General features: G+C 47.5%; 1 protein-coding gene across 1 annotated transcript in view; it reads left to right on the top strand.

Moving 5' to 3' along the window:
- Window positions 1-20,197, top strand: part of Vwa3a (von Willebrand factor A domain containing 3A) — a 49,223-nt gene extending 29,026 nt beyond the window's left edge. Inside the window, exons 16-30 of the mRNA XM_051147178.1 lie at window positions 547-621; window positions 814-958; window positions 2,142-2,337; window positions 5,055-5,125; window positions 7,255-7,404; window positions 8,871-8,961; window positions 9,570-9,680; window positions 10,530-10,627; window positions 11,202-11,339; window positions 12,685-12,793; window positions 15,400-15,544; window positions 15,873-16,017; window positions 16,700-16,851; window positions 18,366-18,489; window positions 20,066-20,197. Of these exons, the coding sequence (XP_051003135.1) occupies window positions 547-621; window positions 814-958; window positions 2,142-2,337; window positions 5,055-5,125; window positions 7,255-7,404; window positions 8,871-8,961; window positions 9,570-9,680; window positions 10,530-10,627; window positions 11,202-11,339; window positions 12,685-12,793; window positions 15,400-15,544; window positions 15,873-16,017; window positions 16,700-16,851; window positions 18,366-18,489; window positions 20,066-20,197 (1,882 nt within the window). The remainder of the gene's footprint in view (window positions 1-546; window positions 622-813; window positions 959-2,141; window positions 2,338-5,054; window positions 5,126-7,254; window positions 7,405-8,870; window positions 8,962-9,569; window positions 9,681-10,529; window positions 10,628-11,201; window positions 11,340-12,684; window positions 12,794-15,399; window positions 15,545-15,872; window positions 16,018-16,699; window positions 16,852-18,365; window positions 18,490-20,065) is intronic.
- The last annotated feature ends 628 nt before the right edge of the window (window positions 20,198-20,825 follow it).

Here is a 20,825-nt window from a genome sequence, read left to right on the forward strand (position 1 = left end):
CCTCCCTCCCTCCCATTTTCCCTTTACTCCTCTCCCCTATGACTGTGACTGAGGGGGACATCCTCCCCCTGTATATGCTCATAGGGTATCAAGTCTTTTCTTGATCCTCTTGGAAATCTTAAATTCTATCTTGTAAAGAAAACGAGATCATGTCTATTTATAAAATAGGACCATAGTTCAGCCTGAGAGGGCAAGTGTGCTGGGAGGGGCGTGAGCTCCAAGAGTCTTAAAGAAACAATGAATTGCTCCCAGCAGGGACAAAGAAGTTCCTGCAGAGATGGGAGACTTCAGATTATCAGGAGGGCAGTGGCCAAGGCTAGCCCTCGCTCTGTCTGGGCTTCAGAATCCTGGTGCTGTCCCACTTGGAGCTTGCTTCAATGTGTCAGGACAAACAAGAGAATCTTGGGACTACCCCAGTGCAGCGACATCCCAACATTTTGGGGGTTATTGTCAGAATTTTGTGTACCTTAAGGCCTGTGGAGCCCAAAGAAGGGAGACACAGAATGAACATACGTCTTCAAAACAATCCACTTTGTTTCCGCAAAGGTTTGGAAGCACAATTGAGAGCTGGAAGCCCGAGATGGTTCCTGTGAGCCATGACAACTTACAGAGTGCCTGGCGGTAGGTGATGGAGGCAGGGCTTTTCTCTGTCGCTGTGCCTTACAACTGCCACCCCCCCCCCCCCCCCATTGCCTGGATGTAGCCCTCTGCCGCCAAGGGCAGACATCAGAAAACAAACTTTCTTCTCACTGTTCTTTGGAGCTCAGAGCCTCCTAAATGGCTCCCCTCAGCCTTATGTCCCCGCCTCCCCAGGTGGGCCCTGGGCCTGAAGTGTCAAGGAAGCAGAAATGTCCTCAGCGCCCTGCGGAAGGCTATAGAAGTGGACTTAAAGGACAAAGTCAAATATGAGTCTCAGGGCATCTATCTCTTCACAGGGGGTGTCCCTGACCAAGATGTGGTGAGTAGCTGCCATCCCAGATTCCTATTGTTTCTTTCTTGTTGAGATAGGGTCTCACTGTGCAGTCATGGCTGACCTGGAACTTGCTTATATAGACCAGGCTGGCCTCAAGTTTACAGAAGTCCACATGCCTCTGCCTCCCAAGTGATGGGATTAAAGGCATGTGCCTCCATTCTTTTATTTTCTGCAGTGTTGAGTATGGACTTCAGGACCTTGCTTTTACTAGGCAAGCATTCTGCCACCTACTTCTCAGACACAAGTACCTCGGGATACAGTCACAACACAGCTCCTGACTCAGCAGGCCTTAGCAGGGGCCTCCCAGGATGTCCAAGCCACTGCTTACAGACCGCGAAGGCATAACTAGGCTTTCAGGCCCAAATCTCTGCCATTCCCTATTAAAGCATGGAAAGAATTTATGTCTCATGCTCATGTCTTTCTGTCTGTGTACACAGCACTGGACCAGACACACAGTAGGCCATCAAGAAAGATGATCAGAGGCTAGAGAGATGGCTTAGTGGTTAAAAGCATCTGTACTACTTTTGTAAAAGACCCAAGTTCAATTCCTAGCACCCATGTCAGGCTCACACACTGTCTGCAACTCCGGCTCCAGAAGATCTAATACCCTCTTCTGGCCTCTGTGGTAACCTGTACTCCAGTGCACATACCCACCTCCCCCCAACACACAGACACACACAATAAAAATTTTATTTTTTAATGGTTTTTGTTTCTTTTTAAAGATTTATTTATTTTTATGTACATGTGTTTTGCTCACATGTACATCTATGAGGTGTCAGATCCCCTGGAACTACATTTACAGACAGGTATGAGCTACCATGTGAGTGCTAGGAATTAACCTCTAGTCCTCTAGAAGAGCATCCACTGCTTTTAATCACTGAGCCATCCCTCCAGACCCCTCAAAAGAAATTTCTTTTTAAAGAAAGATGATCAACTGGGTAGTGCTGGTATACACCTTTAATCCCAGCACTCAAGAGGCAGCAGCAGGAGGATCTCTAAGTTGGAGGCCAGCCTGGTCTACAGAGTAAGTTTCAGGAGAGCCAGGCCTAGAAAAAACAAAACATAAAAAAAATAAAAGAAAAAAGAAAGATGATCCGCTGAGCTGTTGGAAGTGCAGCTCCCGGGCCCTCAGGTGTGGACTTCCTGTCTTCTCTTCTTTTCCCCATAGCATGTACTCAGTGCCTATGTGACAGAGGCCTGTGCTGGTTGCGACCTCCAGCTGAGTGTCTGCCTCTTCTACGTGGGCGAACCACAGATGGACACCATGCCCCCTGTCTGCTATGCCAGCCGTGCTGATACTGCTGCTGCCTACAAAAAGATCACCCAGGCTGCCCGAGGTCGCTTCCTCTGGTTTGGAGAAACAGGTGTGCTGCCGTTTCCTGATCCTTTGCCTCTTTCTTTCCAGACAGTGTCTCAGCACTGGCATGGTTCCCTTCTGACCTTAAAATAGTCCCAAGAAGCAGCATGTAAAAGTCATATTTACTAAATTAGAAGGGCTGGAGAAATGACTCAGATGTTAAAAGCACGGATTGCTCTTCCAGAGGGTCCAGGTTTGGTTCCCAGCACCCACTTGGTGAGTCACAACCATCTATAACTCCAGTTCCAAGGGAGCCAATACTTTCTTCTGGCCTTTCAGGGCATCTGTCACTAATGTGGTGCACAGACATACACACAAGCAAAACACTCATACATGTAAAATAATAAAATACTTTTAAAAATTAAATTTAGAAGGCCAGAGACACGGTTCAATGGGTAAAGGGGCTTGCTACTAAGTCGAAGTTCAATCCCTGGATTATACATGGTGGAAGAAGAGAACCAAATCCCACAAATAGTTCTCTGACACATGTAGTATGGCATGAACATGTATGTGTGTGTATGTATACAGACATATAAATAATGTAAATGAAAACTGGGAGCTAGAGATATTTAGCATTCATAGGCCGTGGGTTCCATCCTGAGCCCTCAAAAAGAAAAATGAATAAACAGATGTTAAACTAATTTTCTGGAAGTGACCTGTGGTGATGGGTTTATGATAACATGTATACGTATGGCAAAAGTGACTATAAGCAGAGGGTGCACCGCAGTGGTGGGATTAGTCCTTCGTATGCCCAGGTTCAATACCCAGTCTCCAGAAAATAAAATGGTCAAGTTTATGTTGGTATTTCTTACTGCAGTTTCTAACAGGTAAAGCCTTGAAAGTATGCAGAAATCAAGACTAAGGGTGACCTCAGTGATAGAATGCTCGCCTAGCATGCATAAAACCCTGTGATATATGTGTATCACTAATATGTGTGTGTGTTACACACACACATACACACACACACTTTCACTCTTGCTCCCACTCTGTGTGTACATAATCGTTAAAATAATCACATGCTTATTTTAACATTTTAGAAAAATGTCTACCTCATTAACTGTAACAATATTTTTCTTTTAAAAGTATTCTTTTAAAAACATGGTGGTGCATGCCTTTAATCACAGCACTCAGGGAGACAGAGGCCAGCAGTTTGCTATGAATCCAAGGCCAGCCTGGTCTACAAAGTGAGTCTAGGATAGACAAGGCTACATAGAGAAGCCTTGTACACACACACACACACACACACACACACACACACACACACACACACAGGAAGTACTAGATGGTGGTGGGACACACCTTTAATCCCAGCACTTGGGAGGTAGAGGCCAGTAGATTTCTAAGTTTGAGGCTAACCTGTTCCACAGAGTGAGTTTCAGGACAGCCAGGGCTACATAGAGAAATCCTGTCTCAAAAAAAAAAAAAAAAAAAGTAAATAAAATGTAAAAACATAGGAAATAAATAATGGCTTAAATGGTATGCATATACAAAAATCATTACAATAACCTAGGAGGGATTGGCCTGGGACACATAGCTTCTTCCAACCTCTGTGACATACAGATGAAGTGACTTTCAGAGGCAGGGGCATGCCCGCGGTCACCACATCATTGGGGTAGGAGCTTTTCAGATCTTCCTTGCTATGATTTTGCTGGATGTGCTGACGTCCCTGCCAATGGTCACTAATGACAGCAAACACAGAACCGCTAGGAGACACCAGACACAACTTAAGCATTTTACATATGCTACAACTTGAGCCTCACTGTAACACCATGACTGTGAAGTAGGGGACTATCTGCCCTGTTCAGCACAGGAGTAGCGGAGGCACAGCCTAAAGGACAGACATGGAACCCAGGCAGGACAGCATCAGTGCCCAGTGTCCTGGCCAAACACCAGAGTCCCACTCAAATGACATTGATATGTTCACTGCAGATAATAGCCAATGTACTGAGAATTTTGGTCTCTTTAAAAAAAACACACAGAAACATTATAGGAATATATTTTCATTTTAATCCCAGGGTGGAGATATGGGACTGCTTCACAGTAGGTGACTGTGACTTGCCTTGTGCTCTAGCAAGGGTGTGATTATGCCAGCTGCAGATAGTTTCTGTGAGTGTGTAATGTTTGGAATTCTGGGGACTGTTCAGAGAGTATATAAATGCTAGGTCTGCGAGAGGTGGTGTTGGTTGCAATTTGTTAAGTAGTCACGTGCAAAGAAGAAATGAGAAGAAATTACATATCCTGACAGCAAATATCAAACTTGTCCCGACGAGCTTGATGCCCCTAATCAGCAGGAAGTAGTCTAACAATATTGTCACCCCCTTTCCTCTCTGTCCTTTTTTCTCTCCTATCTAGTGTTAGGGGGTTGGAAGGGAAGGAGAAAGCTGGTGGAAAAGGGTGGAAGAAAGAACTCACAAAGTAGCAAGTGGTGGCTACAGAGGCGCTGTAAATAGTTACCATGTAGGTCTTCCATTCTATAGAATGGCAAGAACCTTTATGCCAAACTTGTCCTTCCAGTGAGTGCCAGGACACTGTCCTGTGGCCAGTTACACGCTTGGTGACAACATATCACTGTATGCATAGGGTTGGGGCTGGTCAGTTCAGCCCACTGCAGTCCCACTTGCCCCTTGGACTTGTCACTTCCATATGGCCTTCATGCATAGAGATATTGACACTTGCCCACATGCACACCCTTCCTCTAATGATCAAGATGTGCCTTGTTTTCAGGTATCTATGAGAGTGATGACATCACTGCCATTGTATCTGAAATAGAAAAAGCCCTCAACTACTCCCAAAAGGTATGCCTAGGGCTCAAATTTAATACATGTATAATTCTTGTGTTTAACTGTCATGGCTGCTGCAACAAAATGCTAGGGCTACACAGAAAAACCCTGTCTCAAAAAACAAAAACAAACAAACAAACAAAAACTCTACTTCCCCAAAGGAGATTTGAATAGTCCAGGAAAAATTAGAAAGATGAGAAAGGGGGTTGGAAAGATGGCTCAGGTTAAGAGCATTGACTTCTCTTCCAGAGGTCCTGAGTTCAATTCCCAGTAACCACATAGTGGCTCACAACCATCTATAATGTGATCTGATGCCCTCTTCTGACCTGCAGGTGTACATGCAGACAGAGCACTGTATACATAATAATAAATAAATCTTTAAAAAAAAAAGAAAGATGACAAAGGACCAGATCATGCCAGGAGCAATGAGAATGGGAGAAGGGGAACAGACAGGAGAACATTTAAAGGTGAATTACAGATTTACACCTTATGTAACACACAAGGTGAGGGACAAGAAGCAACCTGAAGAAGTCCCCAAGGTGTTCTCTGGTAGACAATAATGTCGTTGGCCAGCTGAAGGAGCGTCTAGAGACAGTCTGTGGTGGGTGTAGAGTCAGTGAGGCTGAGAACGAAGGTGAGCTTGCCTCTGAGATGACAATGAGGATGGCCTGAAGGCAAATGGAAAAAGAAAACGGGTAGAGATGGAGCAGGTCAAGCTTGGGGTAGACAGGGAGTTTGTAGGGCCCATGGTCCAGCCAAGGGAAGGATCTGTGAAGGTCTCACCCTGCATCAAATGTTAGTTCTTGCCACTTATAGAGTGACTCATCACCACACAAGACAGCAGAGCCATGACACATGCTCCTTTCCTCCATGGCTACTAGGTCAGTGGACTGGTAGCTCCCAGACCTGCCTTAACTCTCTTCCTGAGAAGACTCAGCTGGAGTCTGTAAATTCCTGGTTCTTAGATGCAAACCATACTACTCTCGCCGCTAACAAACTTACAAGTTATTAGTGGGCCATTAAAGCCTTAGCCCTGCCTTCTTTTGGATGTTTGCTTATGTTCAAAAGATGTTCTCTGCTGTGCTGAGTGTGAAATAGTGGGATAGCCTTCGGGAAGTTGAGAACATTTAGACAAAAAGAATAATCATTCCACTACAGTTCTGTCATGGTTGGTCTTGGAATGTGGTCAGCTGACCATGTCTGCTCAAGGGTTTACGTGCTGGCTTGCCTAGGCATCTGGAGTTGACATGAAGCTACTCCATTAATGAGTAGTGTGGTATTGGACAGGAACCTTTAGCCAACAGAGCTTTTGTTTTTCCATCAGTAAGGTAGTATCTTGACTTTTTCATCAGTGTGACAAATATATGAGAAAAACCAAGTTGGAGAGGAAGAATTATTTTTAGCCCCCCCCCCCCATTTCAGAGATTTCAGCCCACAGACAGTTTCTTGACTATTATCTGAGATGAGGCAGAGCATCAAGAAGGGACACAGGTGAGGAAGAGCATCATGTGGCAACATAGGTGAGGCTGAGCACCATGTGAGGACATAGGTGAGGCTGAGCATCATGTGGGGACATAGGTGAGGCTGAGCATCATGTGGGGACATAGGTGAGGAAGAGCATCATGTGGGGACATAGGTGAGGAAGAGCATCATGTGGGGACATAGGTGAAGCTGAGAATCATGGTGAGGCATGTGTCTAGAACAGAGCCACTGCTTTTATGGCAGACAGGAAATAGATAGGGCAGAGAAAGTTCCAGTTTCCAAGAATCTGCTCTTGATGACTTCTTTCCGTGAAGTCCCTCTTCCTATAATTTCTAGAGCCTCTCAAAGTAGGTTAGAAGATTAAGTATTTAATACATGAGCCAGCAGGGGGCATTTCACATTCAAGCCATAACAGCTGTACAAAGTGGTATCATCACCTTGTCTTGTTGGCCTGAGGGCTTGTGACCCCACACATTAGTTTGCCCAGTGTCCAATATAATTAAGGGGTCCATATTCTCCATAAGATTATCCCACAGAATGCTCATCCCCAAACTGCACTCTCTGGGACTAAAGAAGCATCAGCAGGGTTCTGTCCTGCTGCGCATACGTGTCTGTCTATTCACAGTAGCCAGTGTGCTCTAACCACCTGATCCCCATTGCAGTGTGCCTTCCTCGTGGCCTCTCTGAAGAACCATTCAGGAAAAGAACAGCAAAGTGCAGCCCTCCAGAAAGACAAGCCAAGGACGCTCAAGCAAAGCCAGCCCAAGAAATTCTGTCCTCCCAAGCCCACAGCCCCTTCAGTGGCTAGAATGGTTTGACTCCCTTCCTTAATAACACACAGAGGATTTGTTTCCAGTTTGTCTCCTTGTCTTTTCTAGATCTCAAAAGGACTGGGCCAGGCCCAAGGGCTAGTACTAGTGGGGCCAGGATCTCAGGGAGGGACGTCCCATGGGGGTCACTGGGAGGAGGACCTGCCTCTTAGTTTTGAGTAGACACCTATAGCTCTCCTACTGCCCTGTACTTTTGGTTATGCCTGTCTCAGCTTCATTCCCTAGCCTAGTTCTAGGATCGCCATGCAACTAACTTACCTCCTCTGCATGTGGAAGCTTAACCTGCAGGGTTTGTAGGGGAAAAACAAGGTCACTAATAGGATCTTGTTGCTGCACACCAAGCTTAGCAGGGGCATGATGGGACTCTCAGATCCAACCCAAGTCGGCTGGGGATTGCCTTTGTTTCGGGCCATCTAACGTGTTCTGCATAAACTGCTCACTCCTCACCTAAGTGGTCAAAGGGACTACTGAAAGCTCTTCTAGAGGGAAAACCGTCACAGGCCAGTGCTGTGAACAGAAAAGTCACTGAAATGGGAGGTTATTCAGCAGATGGTTGACCAAGTCACTAATGACTGCAGCATATTTCAGAATACAGATGCCTTGTATAGCAGATCCATGGGGCTGCATTTCCAGTGCATTCTCAGGTTTCACTCAAAGAGGCCCAACAGCCTAGGCTCGTCCCACCTCTCTCAATATCTCCACTCTAGAAAACCCCAGGATCTCAGAGCCTTCCGCTGGAACCTTCCATGGTTCCTGAGCTGATCAGTATGAGGAGGCCTAACCTAGAATGACAGCATCCAGGCCCTTTTCACCACAGCACATGAGAAGGTTCCTTTGCTGGCCTGTTGCCTCAGCTGAATTTATTAAACTATTTACTTCCTTCTATCTGTGTCCAGTAAGGAATAATTCCTTACTGAGGTGCCCAAGAGGACATAGAAAGGCCAGGCAAAGTGCTGTGTGACTTTGATCCCAACACTTAGGAGGCCTAGGCAGGTGGATATCTATGAGTTCAAGGCCAGATTGGTCAATACGGTGAGCTCTAGGCCAGCCAAAGCTACGTAGTGAGACCCTGACTTAAAGCAACAAAAATAGAGCATAGACGTTAGCTAAATGATTGTTTGCCATGCTGGAGGCCTAGAAGTTCTAGTTGGGTAGGAAGAAAAGCAGGAAACTAGTGAAGAACATTCTGGCAAATGCCCAATGGTCTCTCCAATGCTCTTTCATAGTGCATGCATGAACGCACACATTCTTACATTTTTTTTCCACTCCCAAATCCAGAGTCCCCTATGAAATCTGCTGCAGAAGGTAAACCAAACATGCCTGAAGTTCTAGTTCCCTTAGATCCCTCCCTATAAAGGTTCTTGATTGGCAGGTTGAGGTCAGGGTGACTGGGGAACTACCTACCACAGGCATCAGGCCTCTGATAGGAAAGATGGCCTCTTTTCTAGAACATCAAAGATGACCTGGATAGAACAACAGCTCCCCAGCTGAAATCTCTGAAATATCATCCGCTCAATGGTGAAGCAAGCATCTCCCCAGGTAACGCATGGCAGTGGGCAGGTGGAGGTGGAGGGTCAGCTCAGGCACCACTGAGGTGAGAATTAATAATGAAAGTGGCATGACGAAGGTGATGCTTCCCTGGGTGCCAGCCCATCAGCCAGGATGCTTCTCACAAAGCCTGTGGCCATCAGCTTTCTGCTGTCAGTTCCCTATTGGCTGATTTTACCAACAGAGGGCAGGCCCCAAGGGTTCATCCAGAGATGCTACAGCTATTTTTATAAAACTGCTCACTTTATAAACCTGAGACTATATATCTTCATTTTGAAGAAAAAGATTTATAGCAGTGTGGTTCAGGGTCATAAGGCCATTAGTCCTCACTATGTCTCTTCTTAGCCTATCTGGGGCCATGAGGAAACAGCACAAGGCACACTAGGCCCTTCACACTTCATCCAGGACACATCAGGACCTGGTGACGCCGGCTCCAGCTATTTCTAGTCCTGACAAGGGCAAGAAACCTGAGATGGGAGCTAGGAGCCTGAGAGTCCCATGTCCAAGGTGGATCTTAGCTAAATTAGGGCAGCCAAGCCACAGAGCTTTCTCAGTGGCACCTAAAGCGTCATCCAACCAGTAATTCAAATGTCTTCCAGATGCATCCCGACCTGGAAAACAAGGGATGGTGGAATGGAGAAGGAAGGCCAAGCCCAGGGCAGAAGAGACAGCATTCTTTCTGTTCTACATGGAGTCTGGGAATAGTGTGGGTAAGCTAAAGCCAATATGTGTCTGAAGAGCTCAGGCCCTGGGCAACCTAATAGTCCCACCAGCTACATCAGGCCTTAGCCTCTGGAGCCGACCTATCCTTAAACCATTCGCTTCTTCTAGCCAGAAAGATGGATTCTTGCCACTGCCACAAAATGAGAAAACCCAGGGTTGCAGGTGGCTTTCTCAGCCGTCTTAGGTACGCTGGTGCCTTCTGGGAGAGGCAGTTTTCCAAACCCTAAAGACTATTAAGAGAGGAATAAAGATTTCCCTAGGCCTGCCACTGAATCTCTGTGAAATGGTACCTATATTAGCACTTTTCTTCTTTGTGCAACAAAATATAAACAAAAGCAACTAAAGGAAGATTTTATTTGGGCTCACCATCTGATGAGCTACAGCCCATCCTGGTGGGGAAGTTGCGGAGGGAGAAGCTCTCAGCTGCAGCATCTGTGTCCACAATCAGGAAGCAGAGAAAAAAGGACGCTGGCGTTTCTCCCTTTTCCCTTTCATCCTGTCCAGAATCTCATCAGGAGCAATGGGGCTGCCCATATTCAGAGCAGGGGTTCCTTCCTTAATTAAATCTCTCTGGGAATTCCCTCAAAGATACATGCAGAGGCATATCTTCTAGGTGGTTCTAAACCCAGCCAACTTGACAAGGAAGATTAGCCACCACAGGACCCATCCTGGCTGGATTCCTTGCAAAATGGAGAGAGGGGGCCCTCAACAACCCTCCTCATTTACTTCCTAGATTTTTAGCAAATTATATCTAAATAATTTGCAATGAATTTGACTTGTAGGGAAGGGAGGGAGGAAGATACATATCCATGGTAACACTGGTGTTCTTCTCCTAGGTTCTGTGTACAAGAGGTACCCTCAGGGAAAGTCTATTAGAAGGACTAACTCCTTTATCGATCTACCCAGGAAGAACACTGTTTGCTCAAGTCGAGAGGTATTAAGTTGTGAATATCAGCACATGCCCCTTAGTGATGCCTTCTGCCAACCAGGAGGATGGGCATGCTTGGAAGGGAGGGCAACCATATTAAGAATGCCTGCCCTACTGTGGCACATGCAAAATTAGTAAGTTCAGAAGCTGAGCCTGCTACCTCCTAGCTGGGTGGCCTTGGGAAGTCACATAACTACACGTAGTCTCACTGTGTAAAGTGAAACAAAGCAGGCCTCGTGGCACACATTTTTAATCCCAGCAGAGGGGAGGCAATGGCAGGTGGATCTGTATGGGTTCAAGGCCAGCCTGGTTTACATAGCAAGTTCCATGATAACCAGGCCTACATAGAGAGACTCTGATTGTCTAAAAAAACTAAACACACACACACACACACACACACACACACACACACACGAGAGACAGACAGACAGACAGATGGAGAGACAGAGACAGAGAGATAGAGAGAGACAGAGAGGAGAGACAGACAAACAAAGACAGTAAGAGAGGAGAGAAGAGAGAGAGGAAGACAAGTCACTCATTTTGACCTGACAGTCACCTGGGTCACTTTTTTATTTGACAGTGGATAGCCACCTGTGGGCTGAAGAGACTGAAACTGGATCTCTCCAAATGCCTGGGTCCCAACTGTAGACATCAAAGGTCAGGCCGGGGATTGGCATCAGCCAAACACTGCAGTCTCTTCCCCAGTGTAGAAATCAATGTAAGTCACAGTGTGGGTTTCCTCGTCCCCCAGTTTCTTACCTTTTGTCAGCTGCTAGCGGCAGATAGAAAGTCAGGGGACACTGGCATCTATTCCTGCTTGTATGGCCTCACTCGCTAAAGTAGGACTTCCCTCAGTTGATGGAAAATATAGAATTCTTATAGGAAAAAAAAATCCAATCCCCAAGGTCCAAGTTAACAGTGTGGAGTAAACAGTAAGACCTGGAAATGGTGTTAACAGTCAGGCAGTGGCTGAAGTAGCCACTCTAAGCACTTGGTACCTGTTGTACCTATTTTTCTATCACTGTGATGAGAACCCATGAGCAAGGCAATTGTAGAGAAAAGAGTCTATTTAGGGGCCACAGTTTCAGAGAGTTAGCACCCATGACCACTGTGGTGGGAAGCATGGCAGCAGGCAGGCAGGCACTAGAGCAGTAGCTGAGAGCTCACATCTTGACCCACAGGCACGAGGCAGAGAGAGCACACTGGGAAGGTCATGGGCTTTTGAAACCTTAAAGCTCACCCTACTGGCAAACCTTTGCCCGCAAGGTCACATCTCCTAACCCTTCCCAAACATTTCTCCCAACTGGGGGCCCAGTACTCAAACATAAGAGCCTGGGTAGAAGTCATCCTCACTCAAGCCACCAGAGAACCCTGACACTGGCCATGGCTCTGTTAGGATGGCAGGAGGGAGCAGGCTCCTTCTTTGTTTTCTGTTCAGGAGGTGTTTTTCTCGGAATGAGGGTGCAGTAAGTGTATTCAGTATGAGATAAAATTTGGCTTATTTCCCTCTTTGCCCTTTGATACCATGTTATCAACATCAGGGGAAACTAAAAATAGCCAAAAAATTATCCACTGAAAGAACTTGGGGTCATTTTCGCTTGCTGACTCCTCTCTGTTTGAGGGCGTCTTTCCATCTGAAATGTGCCTTCTAGCCCTTCATTAAGTATTTTCTATTTTAAAACTTGGGGATGATGCTGTTTTTACTATCCCAGTGACTCCATTTGTCAGGGCACGCTTATCCTACTTCCCTCCCCTCCACAGAACTATTGAACCTATTAGTAAATTAAAAGAAAAATAACTTTTCAATAAACAAAACTGGTCCAAACACAGTAGTCTCTGCCTGTGTTCCCGGGACTCAGGAGGCACAAGGAAGAAGACAAGGAGTTCAAGGCCAACACCAACCACAACGCAAGAGTCTGGTTCAAAGTTAAACATGCAAACAAACAAACATATACAGAAAATGTGTTGAGGGTCAGTAATTACAATAGTATAAACTATCTTAGGAGCTCTGAGTCTATGAACCAACACTGATGGGAGATTTAGGCCCTGTTTGCCTTTCCCAGGGAGTAGTGAGACACATCCAGTGGACGCTGTGGGAGATGGAGGCATACATCACATGCATGGAGAAGGTGATGAGGTGCTATGTGCAGAGGCTGCAGTGGCTGCTGTCTGGTGAGTGTGACTACAGCACAGAAATACCCAGGAGGGTTCTGAGAGGGAGTGATAGGTCAATCAGAGACTCGAGGTCGATCCTTCAAGGCCAGCACCTCAAGAACTGTCTTGCCAATGGGTTTAGCCAACTGGTTCTCCTTGTACTGAATGAGCTCTGGGTCCAGTCAGGGTGACAGAAGTGTGACACGGGAATCAGAGAGAGCTTCTGCCTGTCTGGGCTACCTACAAAGCTCACTCCCTCCTTTGCCTCCCTGGCCATGGCTTGAGGAGGTCTCAGCTCTGACCATGGCTGTTAGGGTGGTAGGAAATGGGGGTTATGAGAGAATCAAAGTTAACTGGGCCAACTTGAGCCCTTTTGTAAAGGTAGAAATGGAAGGGGTTCCCACCCACAAGATATCTTCTCTACTTTTTTCCTGGAGTGCCAAGGTTCCTCCAAAAGAGGTGCATGGATAGGGTAGGCTGAGAAGGCCCAGGCTCATATTCCAGAGGAGGTGTGACTACAACTACAGGTGTTGTGGTCCTTACCTGTAACCCCAATAATTGTAAGGTAGAGGCCAGAAGGCCAAGAGTCTAGGACAAGCCTTTGATTGAGACCAAGAGATCAAGGCCAGGATGACATCTTGAAGTAGACAGGAAATAAAACAGATAGGAAACAATTTAGCATTGGGGTCTGGAGAATTTCAGGCACCAGGAAGAGAGAGCCTTCTGGGCCCTCCAGGCAGCCTGTGCTGCCATGTAGGGTCCTGTGTAAGTTCATTAGGTCAAGTCTTCCACAGAAAAACCTGCTGTAGTATGTAGCCATGGTGTAGCCATGGCTGCTGCTTCCAAAGCCTCTCTCCTAAGCTCCAAAGGTGATTGGCAGGTCATAGGCTAGGAAAGGACAAAGGGCAAGTAGAAGGAGTGTGTCTTTCCTGTTCTCAGCTCACACCAGCCACTTGGAAGAACTGATAACTGAGCACCATCATTTGTAGCAAGGATCTCACGCCTCACTCACACACAAGTCCACCCCACCCCCACCCCAAGGACCTGTACTTCAAAGTCACCTGAGAACCAGGGATATAGCTTAGTGGTAGTGTGCTTGCCTAGCATGTACAAAGCCACCCACTCAGTCCTGAGGACTCACACACACACAACTCGCCTGGGAGATACTTCATTCTTCTGTTCACCCACTTACTCATTCAGTGAAGAAATGTTGAACTCCTGCCAGGTGTGTAGATGAGGCAAGATGACAAGTCCCAAGAGGGTCGCTGAGCTCATGGATGGATCATATTGTCTAGGAGAGAGGTGTTAGCTGGAGAGTCACAAGTCTGCTAAGGCAACAGTGGCAAGTGCAGGGAAAGGAGGGGTGTGGTGCTGTGAGGGGCAGTTGGCTTGGGTGGGAAAGTGTCATCTTTGTGTCACCTCAGAGAAAGCCTCCCTGTATAGATGGGAACCAGACAAGGAAGAAAGACAGGCTGGGGCAGAGGCTTTGGGTGGAAGGGATGACTCTGAGTTTAAAGACTTAAAAAGAAGGAGACAGTGTGGTAAATAGGAGCCAAGCACAGAGCATTCCAGAGAGACAGACAGACACGCAGCAAGGGCACTTATGTTACCAAAAGCAATGGGAAGCCATTAGCAGATTTTTTTTTCCCCATAAGATAAGTTGGCTTTTGCAGTTGTCCCTCTGGCTGCTTTGTGGGTGGTAAATTGCTGGGGGACAGAGTCGAACAGGGGTTGCTGAGTCTTACCCTTTTGGGAGATAAAGAGAGCTGGCCAAGTAGAGGGGAGTGTGAAAAGATGAAGTAGGCAGAGCGGGAGAGGTTTAGGAGGTGAACACGGCCCATGCTATGTTCCCACCATTGGGTTCTGAATGGGGTGTTTGTGGTTGAGGTCCTTAGAGGGCTGACCAGCCAGCTGGCTAGTCTCATAGAACACCCTGCCAGTTTCAGGCTGGCTTTCCTTTTATTCTCCTTATGGCAGCTTTGCTTTGGGACACCCGATGCATCCTGGGAGACCCTGGACAACAAGGCCCAAAAAACTTGGTCCACTTATTGTGGGGAGTGACTAGTTGACATTCCAGCCACTTGTCTGTTTTCTTCCGCTGTCCCAGTGAGCACCAGAGTTCGTGACAGAGATCACATCGAACACTTGCTGAGCTTCCCCAGTGTCATCTTTGTTCAGCCTTGTGTAATCAGAAGACCAAAGTTAGAGGATGCCTGACGAAAGTTTGGATTAAGGGACCAAGACAGAACCCTAGGCTCTAAGCTGTGGGATTCTGGGCAAGTTGCTAGCCCTCTGGAATTCCCCTTGAGCTAAGTCCCCAGGCCTTGAGCAACTTTTTTTCAAAATCTCTCACCCAATTCTATGGGTACCTCCATCTAGTCCCTCCCTGCCTTTCTCTCCGTGCCCTACAGCTGAAACCTTGATCTCCCAAGCCGCATATGACTGGCTAGTTCTGCCTTTGGACAGCCGCTGCCCCCAACACCACCACAAGGCCATCTCCTGGTGGAGAACTTATGAGCAATTATCAGGGAGGCAGGAGGTGTTGGAAGAGCTTGTGTTTGTAGCTACCGCGAGGAAAACTAATGCCCACCCCATCCCTGCCTTTGCCACCTATCTTGGCGTAGGGAGCCGCAGGCTGTTTGGCACCATCTCGGAAAGCAACGTGTGCATCCTGCTGGATATGTCGGGGTCCATGGGCCCCCACTTGCTGCAGATGAAGACAGAGCTTGTTTTGCTGATTTGGGAGCAGCTGAGGAAGCACTGTGACAGGTAGGGACAGGAAGATCAAAAAGCAAGTCGCTAGTTTCCCAGACTGAGCACACTTCCTCTTCACAGTTCCAGAAACCAGAAATGTTCTTTTGAGTAGTTTGTTGAGAAGGAAAGAACATTGTATTTTACTCCAGTGCAGCATTTAGTCTCCCCACATCTGCATCTAGCATTTTCAGGGGTACCTTCCCTCCCCTCAGTGTCTGGACTCACTGTAGAGCCCTCAAGGGAACAGTCCTCACAGAAGTGACTTCCACACCGTTGGCACAAACTGGCCAGTTCTAACCAGTCTTTTCTCCTCTCTCTGCCCCTTCTCTTTCTTCCTCCCCAGTTTTAACCTGCTCAGCTTTGCAAAGGACCTGAAGCCCTGGCAGAACACTCTGGTGGAGAGCACAGACGCGTCATGTCACGAGGCTATGCAGTGGGTGGCCCATCTACAAGCCCAGGGGAGCACTTCAGTCTTAGCAGCTTTAATGGCAAGTGCTGCTGCTGACCTCTGTCATGTAGCGCCGCTCCAAGCCGATAGCCCCCAATGCTTTGGGACCTACAGCGTGTCACTCCATTTCATCTTCCTAGCAGCCCAGTGACACAGAGCTTTCACTTTCAGACAAGGACACAGAGGATTAGGGAACTTGAGTGGCCTGGCTGGGACTAACTAGATAGGAAGTGGGCCATGCTCTCTCTGCTGGCCCTCAGCAGCTCCCTTGGTCCATCCTAGGCTGAAAGAGGAACCTCGGTCTTTTTTTAAATTTCCTTTCATTGCACACGCGCGTGCGGGCGCGCGTGTATGTGTGTGTGTGTGTGTGTGTGTGTGTGTGTATGTAGTGGCACACACACATGTGCATGTTGTACCATCTGTGTAGGGCATGCATGGTATGGCACATGTGTGGAAGACAGACAACTTTGTGGAGTCAGTTCTCTCATTCCAACTTTACATGGGTTCCAAGAATCAAATTCCGGTTGCCAGGCTTACACAGAAAGCAATTTACACATCGAGCCGTCTTGGCAGCCCAGAATCTCAATCCTAGAGGACGATGTTGGAGAGCCCTTTCAGACACATTTTCCTTGGTTACAGAGTGTCCTCCGTGGGGCCACCATTCCTGCCCTTCCTAGTGAATCTCCCTCCCCGTGTCTGACCACCTCCCTATGCCTTCTCAGAAAGCCTTCAGCTTTCCAGCTGTGCAAGGTCTGTATCTCCTGACCGATGGGAAGCCAGACACAAGCTGCAGCCATATTCTCAACACTGTCCAAAGTTTCCAGAAGAAGAGAGATGTGAAGGTGCATACTATCTCCCTGACCAGCACAGACAGGTGAGCAGCAGCGGGAGTAAGCAAGCTGAGCTCGCTTTTCGCAGAGTGTGGCCCTCCACTGTCCCGGGGCCTCCCTTAGACATGGGAATGCGAAGATATGTTGCTTTTATTCATAGCCTCGACACCATAAAGCAAAATCCCTCTCCCCACCCTAGACTCACCAAGCCACAAGCCACTTTTAATATCACTCTGTACCCTTGAATTAATGCACCCCAGTTCATGAGTCCTGCTATCTTCTCCCTTCTGGCCTCTTTTCTTGGGAAAGCACTTATAAATATTTGGAGGAACTAGAGAAGAAAATATTGAATACTATTATTCTTAATTTTATTTATTCTTTGAAAATTTCATCCACATATACATGGATGACTATACCTACCCCCGACTCCCATATCCAACTTCTCTTAGCCCCCTTCACCCCCCCGCCACAATATCACCCTCTCAACTTCTTGTTGTTTTTAATTATTGTTATTTATTTAAAGGTATGAATATTTTACCTACGTGTAGGTATGTATACCACATGGATGCCTGATGCTTTCAGAAATCGGAAGAGGGGTTCAGATCCCCTGGAACTGGAGTTATAGATGGTTGTGAGCCAGGTCCTCTGCAAGAGCAACAAGAGTTCTTAACCACAGAGCCATTTCTCCAGCCCCATCTTTCTTTTTTATTAATATAATTGAGTCGAGTTTGTGCTGCCTGTATGTACATGGATATGGGGCCATCTCCCGGGGCAGGGTGTGGGCAACATACCAAAAGCCACACAACCAAAGAAGAGCAAATCTCCCTCCCACCTAGCCTGTGACTGTCAGTAACTCCTTAGCCAGAAGAACTTCTGGGCCCCTCCCCCTCCATGCTGGCAATGTAGCTGGCTTGATCTTTTTGTTTGTTTGCTTGTTTTTTGAGACAGGGTTTCTCTGTGTAGCCTTGATTGTCCTAGACTCACTTTGTAGACCAGGCTGGCTTCAAACTCACAGTGATCCACCTGCTTCTGCCTCCCAAGTGCTGGGATTAAAGGCATGTACCACCATGCCCGGCTTCTGGCTCGATCTTGTCAGAACTATTAATATTACAGAATGGCCACTTAGAACAACATGTAGACAGGATGCAGCCCCTTCCAAGAACTCTTTTGCGTCAGGGCTAACTGCATGTCTCAGTGGCAGAGTGCGTGTTTATGTGCACGAAGCCAAGAGTTCAATCCCCAGTGAAAAATAAACCTTACTATCAATAAAATTGATTGATTACTTGGGAACACATTGTCCCTCTCTGGTTAAACTATAAGCTCTATAGGAACCATATTTGTCTCTCTTTAGGCTTAGCACACAGTAGGCACTAATGGACATGCATACCCAGCTGAGAGTGTACTTGAAGGTGCTAGCAGTGGTCTTGATGGGATAAGCTAAGGCTTGCCAGGCCTCTTTCCCTTAAGCCCACAAGGTGGAAGCTCTACTGTGGGCCTGGGGCTGTGCTTGCCCCTCCTGGCCCCTGTGAGTCCCTGAGCCTCTCTGTCCCTTCTTCAGTGCAGCAGTTGAGTTCCTGAGGCATCTGGCTTCCCTCAGCGGAGGACGTTACCACTGCCCTGTTAGCGATGACGCCCTCAGAGGGATTCACGGCTTGCTCACCAGAGGCTTCATCAAGGAAACGGTAGGTCACCAGGCCATAAACGTGAGTCTGCTGAAGAGGCTTGAAGAAACGTCCACAGGTAGCGGCTTCTACCTGCCTTGTCTTAACAAGCACTGCCGATCCGAAAGGCGTGTTTCCCACAGCTCTCCCTCCACACCAGCTCCTCTTAAAGGAGGAAACAGATTGGGAATGCTGCTCTTAGGTCAGACTAGCTTCCACCTGTCCGGTGTTTACAATGTGCAGAAAAATCACTTTAGTTGTATGAGCACACTTACATCCTCATCCTCGCATAGGCAAACAGCACAAGAAGTTGGGGTATGTGCCCATCGTGAGAAAAAGGGTAAAGCCAGACCCTGAGACATGGTTCGGAACCACGGTGCTTTAACTCCTAGGAACTCCTGTCTTCACCGCTCATTCTCTGAAACACAGACATTCAGTTCTTCTGTTAGGCAACATGTAAGGAAGTCATCGGGTAGCTACTGTGTATCAAATGTTGAGGAGTCCAAGGTTCTAGGGAGCCCCTTCCCAGTTAGTGGGGAAAATGGCGCCCATATTTAACTTTGGTGGTTTGTTTTTTTTTTTTTTTTTTTTGGTTTTTCGAGACAGGGTTTCTCTGTGTAGCCTTGGCCATCCTGGACTCACTTTGTAGACCAGGCTGTCCTCGAACTCACAGCGATCTGCCTGCCTCTGCCTCCCGAGTGCTGGGATTAAAGGTGTGCACCACCACGCCCGGCAACTTTTTTTTTATATTAGACTTCCTGGGTGTTTTGCTATGTAGCCCAGGCTAGTCTTGAACTCTCAAACCTCCTGCCTCCTCCACTCCCCCAGTACAGAGATTATAGGTATGACCCGCCATGCCTGGCTTCACTTTTGTTGCTGTTTTTCAGAAGTGCTGGAAATTGAACCCAGGGCCTGACTAAGCATTCTTCCATTGAACTACATCTCCAGAGAAAGGTCTCATGTAGCCTAGGCTAGCTTCAAATTCATTGTTTAATTGAGGCCAGCCTGGAACTCCTGATCCTCCAGGCTTCCCTCTCTCTAGTGCCAGGATTATAGCTACCCATTGCCACCCTTACTGGAAGAGGTCTGCACGCAGAGTAGGAACAGCTGCTGCCACATTGCTGCGGTAACACACTGTAGCCTGTTTCCTGTCTGCCTCAGAGCTCTGGTTAACTGGGAGTCTGTATTTAGAGTGAGGTTCTGGAGTTTCAGGCATCAATGCTTTCAGAAACATCCCTGTGCAGCCTATTTTACCAGAAGAAATGGAGAGAGGGCTGAAGATAAACTGCTGACTGTTTAGATAAGGCACACACTGCTTTTGCCTCAGGGGCACAGCGAAGAGCCAAATTCACTGAAATTGGACACTACCTTGGTCTCTCCCCACCCCCATCCCCACCCCACCCCCACAAAGTGACTCCCACACGAGGAGTGGCTGCCTGGGTAGATGGAGATGCACAGCTGACGCCCCACAGGATTTCCTGCCTCCAGTTGGAAGCCACATCTAATTTGCTCTAACCATCTTCTGAGAATTTAGATTTTCAGGTCTCGTCTGGTTAATTTAGTACATTGAATTTGACATTTGTCTTCCCTTCCCCAGGATCCCATGTTGCCATTGTTTGAGGGTGATGACTTAAAGATACTGGCCCAAGAGGTCACCAAGGCTAGAAGCCTCCTCAAGCAAGCCCACATCTTCAGGTACGCTGGTCAGGCTGCCTCTCCCACCTGTTAAGCCCCCAGGTAGGACACACCTTTAACCCCAGCACTCAGAAGACAGAGGCAGGTGAGTTCGAGGCCAACCTGGTATACACAGTTCCAGGATAACATAGTGAGACCTTGTCTGAAAGAAGAATCCACATATGAGAAAAAAACATACAGCATTTGTCTTTCCCCACCCCACCACCTCATTACCCAGTCCCAGGAACCATTCTTCTTTGCTTTCTGCCTTCTAGATCCCAGCTTCTGACAAAAAAATAACATGAAACCAAAGGTCATTCTTTGCTAGAGACACACTCTCAGGTAAGAGAAGGAGTGCATGCCATATCTGCCCGGTGCCCACCCAGGACCAGGCACATGCAGCTTTACCCATGAGTGTAACTGTGAGGAAGGATCAGATTATTGTGGTACCTCTGACGTGGAAAGCCATCCCACAGAGACCACCCGCTGAGCGTCCCTAATGCACATTGCAGACTAATGGAGAGAGCTGGGACCCCCAGATTACCTGTAGGAATTAAAATGTTTGGCAGGCAGTAGGATGCTCTGAATGCTGGGGTCAGGAAGGCCTTTTCACCTGTGTTTGGGGCCTCCTGGGCCTACCTCATTCTCCTGCCCTGTCCCTCAACAGACCACACACTCTAGCC

Source organism: Acomys russatus, chromosome 5 (genome assembly GCF_903995435.1).
Source record: "Acomys russatus chromosome 5, mAcoRus1.1, whole genome shotgun sequence".
Classification (NCBI taxonomy): domain Eukaryota; kingdom Metazoa; phylum Chordata; class Mammalia; order Rodentia; family Muridae; genus Acomys; species Acomys russatus.